At 53.7% G+C, this 16,676-nt stretch overlaps 1 protein-coding gene across 1 annotated transcript in view; it reads left to right on the top strand.

The window, feature by feature from the left end:
• Positions 1 to 16,676, top strand: part of ACTN4 (actinin alpha 4) — a 79,470-nt gene that overhangs the window by 54,505 nt on the left and 8,289 nt on the right. Inside the window, 8 exon segments of the mRNA XM_070398047.1 lie at positions 99 to 186; positions 2,329 to 2,407; positions 3,600 to 3,681; positions 4,426 to 4,511; positions 9,019 to 9,111; positions 10,714 to 10,944; positions 11,489 to 11,636; positions 15,228 to 15,378. Coding sequence (XP_070254148.1) covers positions 99 to 186; positions 2,329 to 2,407; positions 3,600 to 3,681; positions 4,426 to 4,511; positions 9,019 to 9,111; positions 10,714 to 10,944; positions 11,489 to 11,636; positions 15,228 to 15,378 — 958 coding nt within the window.

Raw genomic sequence — 16,676 nt, 5'->3', positions numbered from 1 at the left:
GCTGCTGCTCTGTCTGGTGGCCTGTCCCTCAGGTTCTGCTTGAACAAGAAGAATGGTTTTGTCTGAGCCAGTGCTCAGTGTCTTTGTGTGTTTTGCAGAGACCTCTGCCAAGGAAGGGCTCCTTCTCTGGTGCCAGAGAAAGACAGCTCCATACAAGAATGTCAATGTGCAGAACTTCCACATCAGGTGAGCGCCGGCAACCCCGAAGCCCAACTCATTCCCTTGCTTCTTCCTGGGACCTGAGGCACTATCCTCCCACCTGCCTTCTTTTCCTGTGCTTTCCTCATGATCGGTCAGTTGCCAGCCCTCCAGGAGTCCCTTCCCCTGACACTGACTTCTGTGAGCTCCTTGTAAGGTCCTTGTGTCCTCTCCGAGAAGGAGGGGGACGGGGAGGAGGGGGAAGAGAGGTGGTGGTGGTGAGGTCGGCAGTGGCAGTTGCCTCACCGTCCTGGGCTGAAGGCTTTAAAGGCCGGTTCTATGCCAGCCTTATGACTCTTCTTCCTCCACAAGCAAAGTGATTCTCCAAAGCAACAACAAAGCTCTTTTTTTGGTTTTGACCTCTCAAGAGAAACCCATCCCTAGAGATGCTCGTGAATTGAGTGTTGGGGAAAACGTACTTTGTCCATTCTAGAGAACAAAACCCAGTCAGCCCTGTGATGAACCTGCTCTCCCTTGTGTGAGAAGGAAAGGAGACGTGTCCACAGTTGCCAGGACACAGGCAAACATGGTCAGCGTCACTTGAGATCCAGTGTGACCGGAGGCAAGGTGGTCCTGAGGTCAGGTCCAGTTTGGCCCTGTGATTGCACCCTCTGGGCCTCTGGTGTCCTCCCAGGGTGGATGGACGAAGGAGGGAGCACACATAGGAATGAAGAATGGGACCTCAGAGGATTCACAGATTTCTTCTGTGCCCCCAGTCTCTCCAGGGCCCCAGCATTAGAGGTTGGGGACCTTTCCATTGTACTCTGCTACTAATAGCAAACGGTCCTGCCCTTAAGCTCCTCTGTGTGTCTCCTTCCTTTTCCTGCCACCAACACACTGGTCCTCTCTGTACTTCTTGTTCATTTATTTATTCAGCTAGAGGCCTGGTGCATGAATTCATGCACCAGTGGGGTCCCTCAGCCTGGCCAGCTGGATCAGGCTGAAACCGGTTCTCCAACATCCCCCAAGGGGTCCTGGATTGCGAGAGGGCGCAGGCCAGGCCGAAGGACCCCATTGGAGCTGGGGAGGGACATGGGAGGTTGGCCAGCCGGGGAGGGACCACAGGAGGGCTCCGGGGCGTGTCCAGCTTGTGTCGCTCACTCGGACCCCAGCAGCAAACTAACCTACCAGTCGGAGTGTCTGCCCCCTGGTGGTCAGTGCACGTCATAGCGAGCGGTTGAGCGGCCTTAGCATATCATTAGCATATTATACTTTGATTGAACGGACAACCAGATGACTGGACAGTTAGCATATTAGGCTTTTATTATATAGGACTGGTAAATAGCTATGCAATGCCTAGTACGTGCCGAGAGTGGGGATCCGGCAGGACCAGAATGAGTCCCTACCCTTGGAAAGTTACACTGCAGCAGAAGGGACCCCTAGCTGACAAAGGTGCAACTAAACCAACACAATTTCAGGTAGTGAGAAGTGCTATATAAACTAGGACCACAAAATAGAGTGAGGTGATAGAAAGTAATTGGGAGAGTACCTTGGTCAGGAGTGGCCTTCCTGAGGAAGTGTCATTAAGCTTGACCCTAGAAGGAACCAGCCCTTAGAGGATCCCAGGAAGAAAAATGTGACCAGCCTAGCTTGTGACCAGTTGTCATTTTGCCTCGCAGAGGCCCTCATGCCAGCCACATCCTGGCATTTAGCCAGCCTGTGGGCCATGTCAGCCAGGGAGCGGAGGTCACACAGCACAGGCACCGGCCTTCCGCAGTAGGCCGTCTCCCCTCATTGGGTCTGTCCAATTCATTGGAGCCTTGCAAGTACACATGTCAGGCCCTGGTCTAAGTGTTTCCATATTTACTTATTTAATCCTCATGACAACCCTCATGAAGTAGGCACTGTTATTATGCCCATTTTACAGACATGGAAACGGGTAGCAATTGTAGGACTTGCCCATAGTCATGCTAATAGTAAGTAGAAGAGCTGGGGTTTGACCCTGTAACTCTCAGCTCCAGCAGTCAGGGTCACAGCCACCCTGCCATACCATCTCCCGGCAGTGCCTGGCACACACACTAAACCACCTCAATAAATGGGAATTGATCGTTGCTGTGGGTACCCGGGGCCTTTCTGAGCTCCCATTACAGTGCGTGGACACCCTCATAACCTTGGCCTTTCCACCCCCAGCTGGAAGGACGGTCTTGCCTTTAATGCCCTGATTCACCGGCACAGGCCTGAGCTCATCGAGTATGACAAGCTGAGAAAGGTATGCATCTTGTGTTCCCCTCAACAGTCCACAGATAACCTGTGTCTGACCCTAACGCTGGATCACGTCCCCCAAGTCCATCTATCGCTGGTGTTCAAAGCTGGATTCTGTGATCAGATGGGCAGGCTGGAGAGCCTAGTGCCAACTGTCACCAGACCCCCTGGCTCAGTTCTCACCTCCCTTACTCCCCTCAGAGACTGTCCCCTTCTCCTTCCATGGGCATTGTAACCACCAGGGTTATTTTAGGGCCTGACCAACCATGTCTTCTAGCTCTCCTTCCTTAACTTCTGGATTCTGGAAGTATTCCCTCTCTGTCCATGGGGAGGAGGGATAAGGCATTCCAAACCATCACTGCTAGCAGACATTTCCTGGCAGGGTCCTGTTCTACTTTGTCTGTACAAAGCTTGCGACCCTATAAGCCCCAGGCCCTGCCCTAGGAGTTCCCCAGCCTTGTGGGGAAGGCAGGACAATGTATCCAGAGCAAGCCAGCCACATGAGGCCATGCACAGGTCTCAGGCTGAATGGGCTGGGGAGGAGATAGGGCCCGACAATACTGCAGGGGGGAGGATGGCACACTTGGGCTGTCATGATTGGGAAGGGCCCGTGGAGGAGTGGCCAGCCTAGAGCCAGAGAGCAGGCATTCCAGGTGGAGGGGGCACAGGCCACATTGAGCCCGTTCAAGCCACAGTGAGTAATGGAATTGGGCTCTAGCTGGAAAGCAGTAAAGACACGTGAAGAAGGGTCCAAGTCAAGTGGGTTTTAATCCCATAGCAGTGGGAGACAGCATAAAGGGATGGTTCAGAGGGGTTGGAACGTAGAGATTCTCAATTTGCTTCCCCCAGCCCCCAACCCTGGGCCAACTAACTATCAGGGGTTCAGGACAGGGAGCTTAATCTGTGGTCTGGATAGTTGAAAACTATAAGAAAAGAGCACATTTTTTCTGGAGAAAAGGTCCCTAGTTTGTCCAGCAGGATTTCCAGAGGCGTCTCTTTGGGTCGGAATTGACTATCCAGGTGGCCTCCTCACCCTGCCAGCAGCACGCACGGGTGGCTGAGAACTGCCTAAAAAGTACCCTTTCCAGTCCTAACCCCTCCCCAGATCCCTTCCTTTTAGGCCAGCCATGGGTCCCTTTTGTTTCTGGATCCTGCCCCTGACTGAGTTCTTCCTCCTTTCCTCATTTCCCTCTCCCCAGGACGACCCAGTCACCAACCTGAACAATGCCTTTGAAGTGGCAGAGAAATACCTAGACATCCCCAAAATGTTGGATGCAGAGGGTACGTACATCCCTTTTGTTCAGTCAACACATTGTTTCGTGTGTGTCTTATGATAACTTCAGACGGCTGGCAGAGCCAGTGAGAATGGCTGAGAATCTGGGTGAGCCCGGGACAGTGTGTCTCCAGGGGAACCAAAGCAGGAGCAGCCTGCGCAGGCCAGACATGCTCAGGGATAGAGCAGGGTGAGGAGTGGGGAAGGGGGAGCTTGAGGAGGATTGACTCTGGGGGCTGCCGTAGCCCTGCCTGACCCAGTCCCACACCTGGGGGGAGGCAGGGAGCAAGGTGGCCAGGGAGGGCTCGCTCCTCTGAATAAGCAAGGCTTCTACCTACCCTGCCTGCTGTGGTTCGGAGTCCAGAGCCCACCCGTTTGGAGTGTTTTGTGTTTTCCTTTTCTGGCTTTTCTCCATTTCCCAGCCATGCACCACCCCAGCCAGGATCCATGCCTCTGGCCTCTGGTGGCCCTTGGGGGTTAACTATCCAGAAGCCCCTTGAGACCATTCTCAGAGAGAGGAAATGGCCTCATTTTAATCCAGTTCCCACAGCTGTGGCCTTTCTAAAGACCATGGGGATGGAGGGGCTGAGGGTGTGGCTAAGCCTACCAGAGTCACCAGGGGTCACTGAATCAGCTCTAAGGGTCCTTCTCCTGGGATGTCTGTGGTCTTGGGAGCCTTTGGATCCTGGTGAGTGACCATCCCTTCCCCCCACCGCTACTTGGGCAGTTTAACCCTTGTCATTCACTTGCAGACATCGTGAACACGGCTCGGCCCGACGAGAAGGCCATAATGACCTATGTGTCCAGCTTCTACCATGCCTTTTCGGGAGCGCAGAAGGTACCGGGCAGGGCCAGGCAGGCCCACCTCGCTGCCACTGCCCAATGCCGCTGCTGCCTCTCGCCTCCCATGCTCACCTCATTTCTTTTGCAGACGGCAGTGGCCTCTCTGACTAGAAGCCATACCCCAGCTCCTTGGCGTTGCTGCCACCCTTTGCTCACACTGTCTATTGAGTGCCCAGTCTGTGCCAGGCTCTGTACTAGGCACTGAGAGTATAGTGGTGACAGTCAAGCAGGGTCTCTGCTTTCATGGAATTTCCATTCTAGTGGGTGAGGCAGACAACAGGCATATTCACAGATCAAGTAATTTCATGGGATAAGCACAGTAGAGAACATGGGACAGGGTGGTGGGACAGAGAAGCCCGAGGGCTGCTTTAGCTGGGGCCATCATGGGAAGCCTCCGGGGGGTGACATGAACAGCACTTGGAGTGATGAGCAGGAGCTGTCATGTGAAGATCTGTAGGAAAAGCATTCCCGGCAGAGGGATAGAGCAAGTGCAAAGGCTGTGAGGCAGAAATAAGCGTGGCTTATTCAAGGAATGCCTGGAGAAGAGTAGGTGAGGTGCAGGTGCAGAGCCAGGCTATATAGGACTACTGCAGTCTGAGATCAAGAATTTAGGTTTTAGCCCTAGCTGGTTTGGCTCAGTGGATAGAGCATTGGCCTGCGGACTGAAGGGTCCCAGGTTCGATTCCAGCCAAGGGCACATGCCTGCAGGCTCGATCCCTAGTAGGGGCGTACAAGGAGGCAGCCGATCAATTATTCTCTCTCATTGATGTTTCTATCTCTTCTTCTCCCTTCCTCTCTAAAATCAATAAAAATATATTAAAAAAAATAAAATCATTTAAAAAAAAATAATTTGGGTTTTATTCTAGGGCCCCAGGAAACTGTTAAGTCGTTTATGTTGAGGTGGCAGAAATTATCTTACATTTTCAGAAAGGTCAGTTAGGGTTTAACCCCTCCAGCCCCAATGGCTAGTGTCACAAATCCAGGCCTGGTTAGAAGAGGAATCCACCCCCTTCCCTCACCAAAACCTTAACAAGACGGCCCGCATAGCCAGAGCCAGGGTTTGGCTTCCAGTCCAGAGCAAGCGCTATTCCTCCTGCATGAGCCTAGGGCCCTGTCCCGGCTGCCCTCCCTGCATCTTTCACTCTCTCTTGCTTCTCTCTCTTTCTCTCTCTGCGCAGATATTGTAGGCACTCTGAGGCCAGATGAGAAAGCCATCATGACTTACGTGTCCTGCTTCTACCACGCTTTCTCGGGGGCTCAAAAGGTGAGCTGGGGTGGGAGCACACCTGGCTGCTGTGCCTAGAGGCTTGCCCTTGCCCTCCTCCTGTCCTCACCATCCATCTGTGGTTGGCCAGGCTGAGGACTGACCCGGTCAAGCAGATTTATTGTGACCATGGGCTTCAGTGTCATCACTTAGCTGGCGCTGGTCCAGTGCTGACGCAACACAGATATTCTCTCTGTGAATACAGCCTGCCCAGGGAGATTGGTGGTAGCGTCCCAGTTTCTCAGAAATGGCAGTTGAGTCCCTGCATCACATTAAATTTAGCAGAGCCGCAATTTGGACCCGTGCTTCTGACCACTTGGTTGCCCCTGCTTCTCTCTGTTCATGATCCACACTAGCCATCTGCGTGGTGCACTGGCTGTGCCCTTTCACCGGGGAGAACTGGCTTTTCTGCCCCTCTCTGTGGCCCCTTCCCCTCCCAAATGGTCCAGGAAAGGCTCGGCCTGAACAGGTTAGACTGTTCTCTGAGCTTACTCCTGCTGACCCAGCTCTCGGGGCCCCTTTCTCAAGCAGCCGTGCTGACACAGGCAGAGCAGTCACAGGTGTTCCCAGTGGCAGTTCTCCCTGAGCCTGGCTGATCTCATGCTGCCCCTGAGGAGAGTCCCACATGGAGGCCTGGGCACCTCTGTCCCCTTTGCTTGCCTCCTGTCTCTGGTTGTGGGCAGCTACTCCCAGTGACCTGAGTTTGTGTCACCAATTGCAAGTGGACAGAGAGGAGAAAAAGAAACTAGCTTTGGTTTATTGAGCACTTACTACATGCCAGACACAGACTCTTAGTCCCTACACACCCCTTATGTGGCAGGGGGTGCTGTTATCCTCAATTAAAAGAGGAAATTTAAGTTCAGAGTGGGTAGGGCATCATAGGACATGGACTGTGTCTGCTGCCTCTTGTGGACTACCTTCAGAGTCCAGGTCAAGCAGGTGCTCCCTGTGCTAGTTTGCCCTGCCCGGGCTCTGCAACCTCTTAGCAGTATGACCTTGGATAGGTCATTGCACCTCAGTTCTCCCATCTGTAAAATGGGATTGTACTAGTACCTGTTTCACAGGGTTGTTCTGAGGATGAAATGACTGTTCCTGGTACATGGTCAGGTAGTTGGAGCAGCCTTGTCCCTGCCCACTGTGGTTCTTCCCAGCCCTGTGCCAGAGAGCCATGTTCCTAGCCTCCTGCCACCTACCCCGCATGTGGTGGGAGCTTGTGTTTGGAGTGTTCTGTGGGAGAGCATAGGCAGGAGAGTGGAAGGGACCCCCACCTTAGTGGGAAGGCAGGGTGGGGCAGGGGTGGATAGCAGTGGAAGATTCATTGCCACAAACCCCAACTAATAGCATGTATGACTTTGGACTCCCTCCTGCGGGCCCCATGCCAGCCTCCCTGCCCACTACATTGCCCTTGCAAGAGTGCTTTCTCTTCTGCCCTGGCTACCCTCCTGTGCTTAGAGCTAAACTGCATGTAGTGGGGAACAGGAGACCTGGAGGGATCTGTGGGAGTGGACACTGACAGGAAGGCCCAGGTCAGAGCACTTGGCCATTTTGAGGCAGCCAAACTGCTCTTGTAAGGGAAGAAATAAAGGCCTGGCCCTTGGAGCTGCCGTTCACTAAGGCATTGCAGGATCCAGGCTTCTCTAGCCCAAGTTCGGGTTTCCCCAGCTTGTGTCTGCTTCTCAGGCCAGCCATAGAATACTTTTTATTGTTGCTGCTGTCTTTTCCCTGTAGACTTAAGCACATCTCTCTCTTTTTGTTGAATTTATTGGGGTGACATTGGTTAATAAAATTATATAGGTTTCAGTTGCACAATTCTCTATTATATCATCTGTATATTGTATTGTGTGTTCACCAATCCCATCTCTTAAAAGAGTGCTCTCTAGGGTTCTTTTTGTTTTATAAATTCAAGCTGATCCCCAGGCTAAAGCATTTACTCCTTGTTCACTCATTCATTCATCAACCCGACTACCTAAGACACTGAACTCTGAGCTGGATGCCAGGAATTGGACAGTGCAACCGTGACCAGCAGCCCCCACCTTTGTGGGTCTGCACAGGAGAGGGTTTCAGCTTGGGGTACCATTGTCTCTTCCAAGTGAGCGGTCAGGGACTAACCTCCATGGCTGCCCTGAAAGCTGCAACCTTTGCTCTGCTTCTTGCACTTCCTTTGGGCCGGGTGTTCACTGGCCAAACCCTTGTGAACCTCATCTCTGAGGAGCACTGCCTGGAGCCATTGGCAAGTATCCTGCAGCATGATGCAGGGTGTGTGTGTGTGTGTGTGTGTGTGTGTGTGTGTGTGTGTGTGTTCGCACACCAACCTTGGCTGGTCCCCCACTCACCTGTCTGCTTGTCCCAGAAGCAGTGTGTGGAGGGAGAGGCCGGGCATCAGTGCCTGTAGTTAGCCAGGTCTGGAGCCATCCCCAAGCCTCTCTTGTTTTCCTTCCCCACCACTCTGTAGACCCTCCTCACTATTTCTGTTCCTGTTCTGTTGCCGTTTCAACTCTTCCTCTTGGACCCTTTCTGTGCTTCCTGAAAGGTACCTGGTCTCTCCTCTCTTGTGTGGAACCCCTCCCCCTCCTCCTCTCCTCGCATCTCCCCTCAGCAGGCCAAAACAGGACAGTGTCCTGTAGTTCTGGGCAGAGTAGTCACTCTCCACCACTCCCTGCTCTGTGAACCCCTTGCTCCCTTCTGCCCTGTGGATGGTGACTTTGGCCCAATGAGCCATCAAGGGGAGGATTAGGAAGGGGCCTAGTGTGTTCTGCCTGTGCACTGACCACCAGGCTTCTCTGGGGGCACCAGCATCCCCACCCTTTACCCTACAGCTCTCTAGCACTCAGCCTTGCTGCAGCCTACCTTTCCACCCAAGGGGAGACTTCATCCAGGGTTTGACCTAGTGGAGGACCCCACCCAGCTTCACCCAACCCTCCTCTTTGTGGGCTACTAGGGAGTCTATTAACCCATTTCCTCCACTGTGGAGGGCTTTCCAACCCTTCTCAGCATCCCCGGGGTCCAGGCCAACAAAGCTGAGGGGCCTGACTATCTGGGTAGGGGCCTGAGCAGTAAGCAAGGACTGTCAGGAAACAGGCACTCAAGGTGCCGTCTTGCTGAAGCTGCACTTCTCTCCTTTCCTCCTTGGGGAGTTCTGTGTGGGCTGTGGGTGAGCCAGCTTTCTAGGGACATGCCTGTCAGGGGGGAGGGTCCCTAGCCCCCAGGCAGCCCTGACTGTGTACTTCCCCTGTTCCAGGCTGAGACAGCCGCCAACCGGATCTGCAAGGTGCTGGCTGTCAATCAGGAAAATGAACACCTGATGGAAGATTACGAGAGGCTGGCCAGTGACGTAAGTGCCACTTACCCTACCCCCAGTGATACCACCAGAGCTGAAAGATTGGGTCACCTTTGTTACCCTTGACCAAAGGTCATGTGACACTTAGAGTGGACAGCAGGTATTGCAGTGAGACTTTTTAGAAAAGGTGGTAAGATTACAGGCTGTGGAGTTTGCCCAAGCCACTGTGTGATGTGGCCTTTCAGGTCGGTTTCACATGGTTAAGCATCAAACTGATACATCAACATGCTAGCTGGCTCCTGGGGCCTGGAGTTTGGGTTCCAACACAGATAATCAAGGATAGAGTTTTGTGAACACTGCATTGCTTTAGAATCATCGAGGGAGCATTTTAAGAGTTAACATTCCCACACCCTCCCCATGGAGAGACAGACTCAGTAGGATAGAGAGACCGAGAGCTGATGTGGTGCTGGCCAGGACCGCGGTTGTCACGGCAGGTCCTGGGCAGCAGCTGCGGGCTGAGGATCTGCCCTCCCTATCACCCCCTTTCCCAGGTGAGGAGACTGAGGCCCAGGAAGGGTCAGGCACGCGTCCACTGTCACATGTCTGGTAGGAGAGAGGGCTGGGGTTCAAACACAGGCAGCTCTGCTCCAGAGCCTGACCTGGAGCATCGGTTGGGATGGTGGGTGTCCAATAAATCTCTTCTGGATTCTGTCCTTTACTTGGAAAAATTTCCATATTAAAAAAAAATTTAAAAACATGTAAGCTTTCCAAGGGCAATAATATGACTTCTCTTCTAGACCAGTGAGTGGTTCACAGACATTGAGATTTCACAGACCAGGAAAATTCGGAAAAGATTTTGACAACTAACCTATGGTGGCTGACTTTTTATCTTGCCAAGTTAAGGGGATATTTATAAAAAAAAAAAAAAAAAAAAAAAAAAAGCTACCTCTGTTATCACCATTATTTCTAACACCAGGAAAAGGTTAAAGGTTATATATTTTAGGATCCCAGCCCTTCCCAAGAAAGGGTGTTTAGCATCATGCATCAAGACGTAAACACAAGGATACCTTTATCCTTGCTTTTCTCATTTTGCCAGAAGTTGTCATTGGGAATCACTCCTCTGAGCATATCTATGCTGCATAATAACTGATTTTACTCTCCTGAGGTTGTTCTAGAATGTACAGTTTGTTTGCTTCTTTGTGGCCTGTCCTCACTCCATCAAAGATATGAGTAGCTCATAAAAATGCATGTCACCTTTTTAAATTTTACATTCTAATTTTTTATGTCCCAGGCCTTGGGCATGGCACTGGCTGCCCCTGAGAGAGCCAGGCATGCTACAGGTCCTGCCCTTTAGGCGCTGACAGTCCGTGAATAGGGAAGCAGTGAGACCCTCTAAATGAGGGAGACCATCAAGAAGGGGCCCTGATTAGATCTGAGGAAAAGTAAGACCAAGAGCATAGGCAGGAACAGGAAGTAACCAGTGAACAGCACAGTGGTTCTGAGAGGGCACCCGTTCCCAGAATTCTCTGCCCTGGGACCCCAACGGGGGGCTGGAGAGCAGGGGTGATTCCCCAAGACAGAACCCTCGAAGATCTGGATGCCATGTGCCTGTGAGCCAGGGGTGGTCCCGCCACATGGCTGCCTGTGTGCCCACAGCTTCTGGAGTGGATCCGGCGCACCATCCCCTGGCTGGAGGACCGCGTGCCCCAGAAGACCATCCAGGAGATGCAGCAGAAGCTGGAGGACTTCCGAGACTACCGGCGAGTCCACAAGCCGCCCAAGGTGCAGGAGAAGTGCCAACTGGAGATCAACTTCAACACTCTGCAGACCAAGCTGCGCCTCAGCAACCGGCCCGCCTTCATGCCTTCTGAGGGCAGGATGGTCTCGGTAAGGACAGGGGTTGGGGGCAGAGGGAGCCAGGACCCAGGAGTGCAGATTAGCCAGACAACCCCCAGTCTGATGTTTGGCCAGTATCGTCTTCCTTAACTAGAATGCACAGCCTTTCTGGTGCAGAGGTGGGTGGGGCTGCATTGACACTACCACCACCACTGTCACACCCCTCCCCTCATCACTCCCCAGATTTTTGTACCTATCCTCAGACCACACCAGTTTGTGTGGAATTGTTTGAGTTTGGAAACCCAGTCGGCCATAAATCTAGGACCACCACCAAGGGCTTGAGACCCCTTCTCAGGGTGGGACAGTATTCCCTGAATAGTCACCTTCACCCCATCCATGGCATTTATTCATTTTCATTTATGCATCAGATCCAGAAGAACTGATTGCACCTGCTATGTGTTGGGTCCTGTCTGGGTACACAGATATAACAAAGCAGGAGGTAGACATGATCAGCCCATTGCAGCATCCCTCAGGGAGGCATCGCCATCCTGGATGACCTACCCCTGTGATAGCCCTGCCCTCTGCTGCCCTGCAGGATATCAACAACTGCTGGCAGCACCTGGAGCAGGCCGAGAAGGGCTACGAAGAGTGGCTGCTGAATGAGATCCGCAGGCTAGAGCGGCTTGACCACCTCGCAGAGAAGTTCCGGCAGAAAGCCTCCATCCACGAGGCTTGGACCGATGGTATGGTCCTCCCAGCTCTCTTGTCACTTTCCCTCTCTCTCCCTCTCTCCCTCTCTCCCTCTCCTCCCTCTCCCTCTCCCTCTCTCTATCTCTCCCTCCCTCTCTCCCTCTCTCTCTCTCTCTCTCTCTCTCTCTCTCTCTCTCTCTCTCTCTCCCCCTTTCCCTCTCTCCCTTTCTTCCTCTCTCCCTCTCTCCCTCTCCCCCCTCTCCCTCCCTCTCTCTCTCTCTCTCTCTCTCTCTCTCCCTCTCCCCCCTCTCCCTCCCTCTCTCTCTCCCTCTCTCCCTCTCTCCCTCTCTCTCTCTCTCCCCCTCTCTCCCTCTCTCCCTCTCCCCCCTCTCCCCCCTCTCCCTCCCGCTCTCTCTCTCTCCCCCCTCCCTCCCTCTCCCTCTCTCCCTCTCCCCCCTCTCCCTCTCTCCCTCTCTCCCCCTCTCTCCCTCTCTCCCTCTCCCCCCTCTCCCTCTCTCTCTCTCTCCCTCTCCCTCTCTCCCCCCTCCCTTCCTCTCCCTCCCCCTCCCCCTCCTCCTCTTCTTCCTGATGCATTGCCCATCTGCTCTCATTACTTATAGGTGGGCCCCTTCCTGGGTCATCAAGGCCAGTCATTCAGTAGGGTAATAACCCTGTTCCTTTCCACTCTGCAGGGGTGGGGGACAGGTTCTCCCATCCCTGGCAGCCTGTGTGCAGACAGTCTGCCTTCGCTCTCCACGCCCTTTGTGACTGAGGACCTCACACTGTATGGGTCTGTGTTCCCGAGCATGGGTCTTAAAGGCAAAGGCCTAGAGCCACCTCCTGAGCCACAGAGCGTGCTCACTGACTGCCAGCCATGCAGAGCTTCCTTCCAAGGGGCCTGGGCCTCTGCAGGATGGCTTTTTCCAAAAGGGCAGCCTTCATGCCCTCCGAGGGCAGAATGGTCTTGGTGAGGGCAGGCCTCCTGTTTCTCGGCAGCTCTGCAGCTGCCTGTTCCCTTGGCTCAGGATGTGGAATTCTCTCATGCCTCTGGCCCTCAGTCAGAACCCACACCATGGTTGGGATTCCAGATACCAGGGACCTAAAAGCCTTCAGGAAACAGCCGGTGCCTAGGAAAGCCGAGCGCCATCCACAGGACTCCCCTCCTTCCTTCCCGAGTATCTCTGCCCTCCTGCTATTATCAAACTCAGGGTCACCCACTGCTACCACTCTGCCCAGCCGATTTCACATTTTTTTGCATTGCTCGTGGTGGTTTTTCATCCTTCCCAAACCCATAGTTCACCATGAGATAGATCCTCATTGAACCTCAGGGGGGCTCTTCTAGTCCCCCTCCCAGCTGTTTGTCAGGCAGCCCCAACACTGGCCAGATGCTAAGACCTACCCAGAGGCCCCACCCCCTACCAGCATGGGAACAGGCAACTCTGCATGATCCTCAGTCCTGGGCTGTTCTCCAGCTGCAGCTGCCAGATCAGAGCAATACCCTAACCTCCTCCGCCAGGGAAAGAATGCAGAGGGAGATGCTAGAAGGTGGGGCAAACAAGAAGCCTGGGCCAGGGGTATAGGCACCTCCCTCACGCTTTGAAGAAATGGCACCCATGGCTCTACCCCAACCCTGGAGGAGAGGATGTTAGCATTTACTTCATTAGTTCATTCATTCATTCCACAAATACCTCTTGAGCCTCTTCCCTGTGTTCAGTAGTTTCCCAGGTAGGTGAGGTTCCTGCCTGGGAAACTCACAGGCCAGCAGGTTTGGGCATTTCTCACATCAGAGGGCCTTGTGCACATAAGTCGATTTTTCAGCACCTGTGTCCCACACTTGGACTGAGCTGTTTCCTCCCGCCATTATCCACATTTTGCATGTCATTCAACAGGCTCTGGGCGTCATCCTTCTGCATTTTTCTTCTAGGGCCTCTTGGCCTGTGTTATCAGCTCTATAGTCCCTTACCTGGGCTCCAGGAAACCCTGGGAAGATGGTCTCCTGATGCTCAGGGGTGTGGGTCTGATGGCCTACCAGTGTTCCTCTCCTAGGAGTGAAGCAGGGGCTGGCCTTCATGTGAAGGCATTCAGGGGAAGTTGGCCTGATCTTGTGCCAGGGTGGACTGACTGGCTCGGTGGCCTCCACATGCCCTCACCCACCCCTGCCTCCCCACAGGCAGGTGCGCAGGTGCACAGTCACTTTAATATCTGGGCCTGTGTCATGAATCAGCCCGAGCCCCCAGGCAGGCCTGCCCACTCATTCCCAAGACCTGCAGCCTGAAGCCTCTGTACCACCAACATATGCAAAACAGGACAGACCCACCTCCTGACCCCTCTCAGCATCCCTCGCAGCCTATAGGGGTGTGAATGCTTCTCAGGTCTTGGGTTATTTGGGGAAAGAAACAAAAATGAGCCCAATTCCCTTTCGTGGCTGCCCTTTGGCCTGCATACAAGGCGGCCATGGCTGTGGTCCAGTCGTCCAGTGCACCCCTTGCCAGCCCGTGCTGAAACTCTGCTGAGGCAGAGAAGTGCTAACCTACTATTTTGGGTTCCCACCCTTGGGAGAAAGCAATTTAGGGAAGGGAATTGCAAGCTTGCCTTTGTGGTTACGTGTCCTACCCCAGGCCTGTGGTGGCAGGGCCAGTGGAGTCAGTCTCCCAGGCTGCTGCCTCCTGCCTGCCAATGCCAGGCCCTGTCCTCGGGGTGGCTGAGGTTACAGTGGGCCTGGCTCTGTGCCTGCCCTTCTCGAACAACACCTCACTGAGGCTTCAGGCGCCAGCGTTGGCTCCGTTCCACAGATGAGGGAACAGCTGAGAGAAACTGCCTGCCGTCCCACAGCTCTGAGTCGCTTCACCTGGAGGGCAGCTGCTGGTCAGATGCTCTGGTGCCGCGTTGAGGAGGGGTCTCTGAGCTGCCACTCTAGGGGCAACACAAAGTGCCTTACCCGAAGCAGTGCCCCTTCCCAGGCTAACATTTCCACCAGTTCTGCAGTACCTTACTGTGCCTACAGGGCCACTTGAGCTTCTGTCCTGGGGCATATAATTAGCCAGGCTCCAGGTCTAATAACAGTGTTCCTCCCTTCCTTCAAAGGCCTAATGACAGGCCCTGCCTCACTGCACATGCAAAGTCCTTAGGACAGTATGGGGCCTATAGGTATGTGATAAGACCACCGTTACCGCCCCCCCCCCCCCAAGGGAGCCAGCCCCCAAGTGCCAGGGAGCAGGCAAAGGGGTGGGCTCCAAGAAGAAGCCTAACTGAAACACTTCCCCTTCCTCTACCCTGCTGAGGCATGGGCTGCACCCCAGCCTTTTCTCCAGATCATAGCCCTCTACAGATGGTACAACAGTCCAGGCTTCCAGTCTCCTACCACTAGTGGACACTAAGTTTAGAACACACATGTTGAATTGGGATATCTGGCTCAGGCTCACAACACCACAGTGTCTCCCAGCTCCATTCAGGATTTATTTGGTCTTAGAGATCCCTGGAAAGGTCAAGGGAAAAGGTTCTGGAAGTTTCTAGTCTTCATGGCACCATTCTCAGCTAGATAGGATGTTGGTCTGCCTCATTTCCTTGCCCCTGGTGGCACAGGCCTCTGGTGGACTCTTGGTGCATTGTTGTCTAAGTGTCTCCTGCCTTCTGCCCCACCCCAGGGAAGGAAGCCATGCTGAAGCACCGGGACTACGAGACGGCCACCCTGTCGGACATCAAAGCCCTCATCCGCAAGCACGAGGCCTTCGAGAGCGACCTGGCTGCACATCAGGACCGCGTGGAGCAGATCGCAGCTATTGCCCAGGAGCTCAAGTAAGTGCGGGCTCATGAGCCCATCACTTGCTTCCCTCCAGCACCACACCCAGAACAGTGGTGGGCTGCAACTAAGGTTATGCTGCCCCATGCCTGGAGCAGGGTCTCCCAGTCCTCTCCACCCTCACCCCTCCTTCAGATGCCAGGGCCTTATGGGGTAATGTCTTTGTCATTTCTTGTCTTATGAGAAACAGCAGAATCTAGATGCTCTGACACCTTGCCCTGATTATTCAGGCTCTACGGGTCCCTGGGCTCCACTTCCCTGCCTGCCACACCAAGGAGATCCCCGGTCTCTGATAGGGTGGGCAGCCCAGCCCCCACCTCTATCCCTGCTCCTCCCCAAGGGACTTGGCTGCATGGAGTGCACAGAGAGCCCATTGTTCTGCCCCTTTCCTCTCATGCTCAGAATACACTATTGTAAGGCCTTCCAGGCAGCCGGGTTCTTTGCCCTCCCTTTCCTGCCCCAGTCAGATAAACTTGTGCACACAATTAGTACACTGAATCTCCAGAGCCAGTGAATGAGGGCCTTATTCCACCAGTGCAATGGCCATCAGCAGGGAGGACTCGGGGTGGGAGGCCCAGGCCATTACTTCATGGAAAATCCATAGGCCCTGGAGGGGCAGCAGGGCTCCCAAAATAGCTCTCTGTTCAAAAATAGGATCCTTAGCTAGAGCTGCCCTTTCTACAGTCGTTCCCAGAGTTCTGCTAGTTCCTACATGGCTGGGGCCAGCGTGATGCCCTGTGCAGCCCCCTGCCGGGGAGGGCCAGTTTATTCCCTGACTCATTCGCTCCATATCGCCCAGTTTTTTGGGGTTCTCCGTTTGCTCACCAGAGGCAGAAGTCCTATGGGGCCTTTCTGTACTGGAATACAGGGTCCCTGCTGGGGCCTCCCCTAGGAGTCCTGCAGACTCTCCTAGGATAGAGCTCCTGCACTTGGCACACCAGGCCAAGGACAGCAAGGCCACAGACGCAGATGTCTACAGGGATCTTGGAGGGTGGCATGTGAGTAGGTTCCTTAGTTGACCAGTGAGCCCCTGGAACAGGGGTGGGCAAACTTTTTGACTCGAGGGCCACAATGGGTTCTTAAACTGGACCGGAGGGCCGGAACAAAAGCATGGATGGAGTGTTTGTGTGAACTAATATAAATTCAAAGTAAACATCATTACATAAAAGGGTACGGTCTTTTTTTTTTTTTTTTTTTTTTTTTTAGTTTTATTCATTTCAAACGGGCCAGATCCGGCCCGCGGGCCGTAGTTTGCCCACAGCTGCCCTGGAAGCTGCTAAGAAACATTTTGAAT

Source organism: Myotis yumanensis, unplaced genomic scaffold, assembly GCF_028538775.1.
Source record: "Myotis yumanensis isolate MYYU_CA2020_CCGP unplaced genomic scaffold, mMyoYum1.0.hap1 SCAF_18, whole genome shotgun sequence".
Classification (NCBI taxonomy): Eukaryota; Metazoa; Chordata; class Mammalia; order Chiroptera; family Vespertilionidae; genus Myotis; species Myotis yumanensis.
Note: the sequence above shows the minus strand (reverse complement) of the source record. Positions and strands in the feature narration are given on the sequence as shown.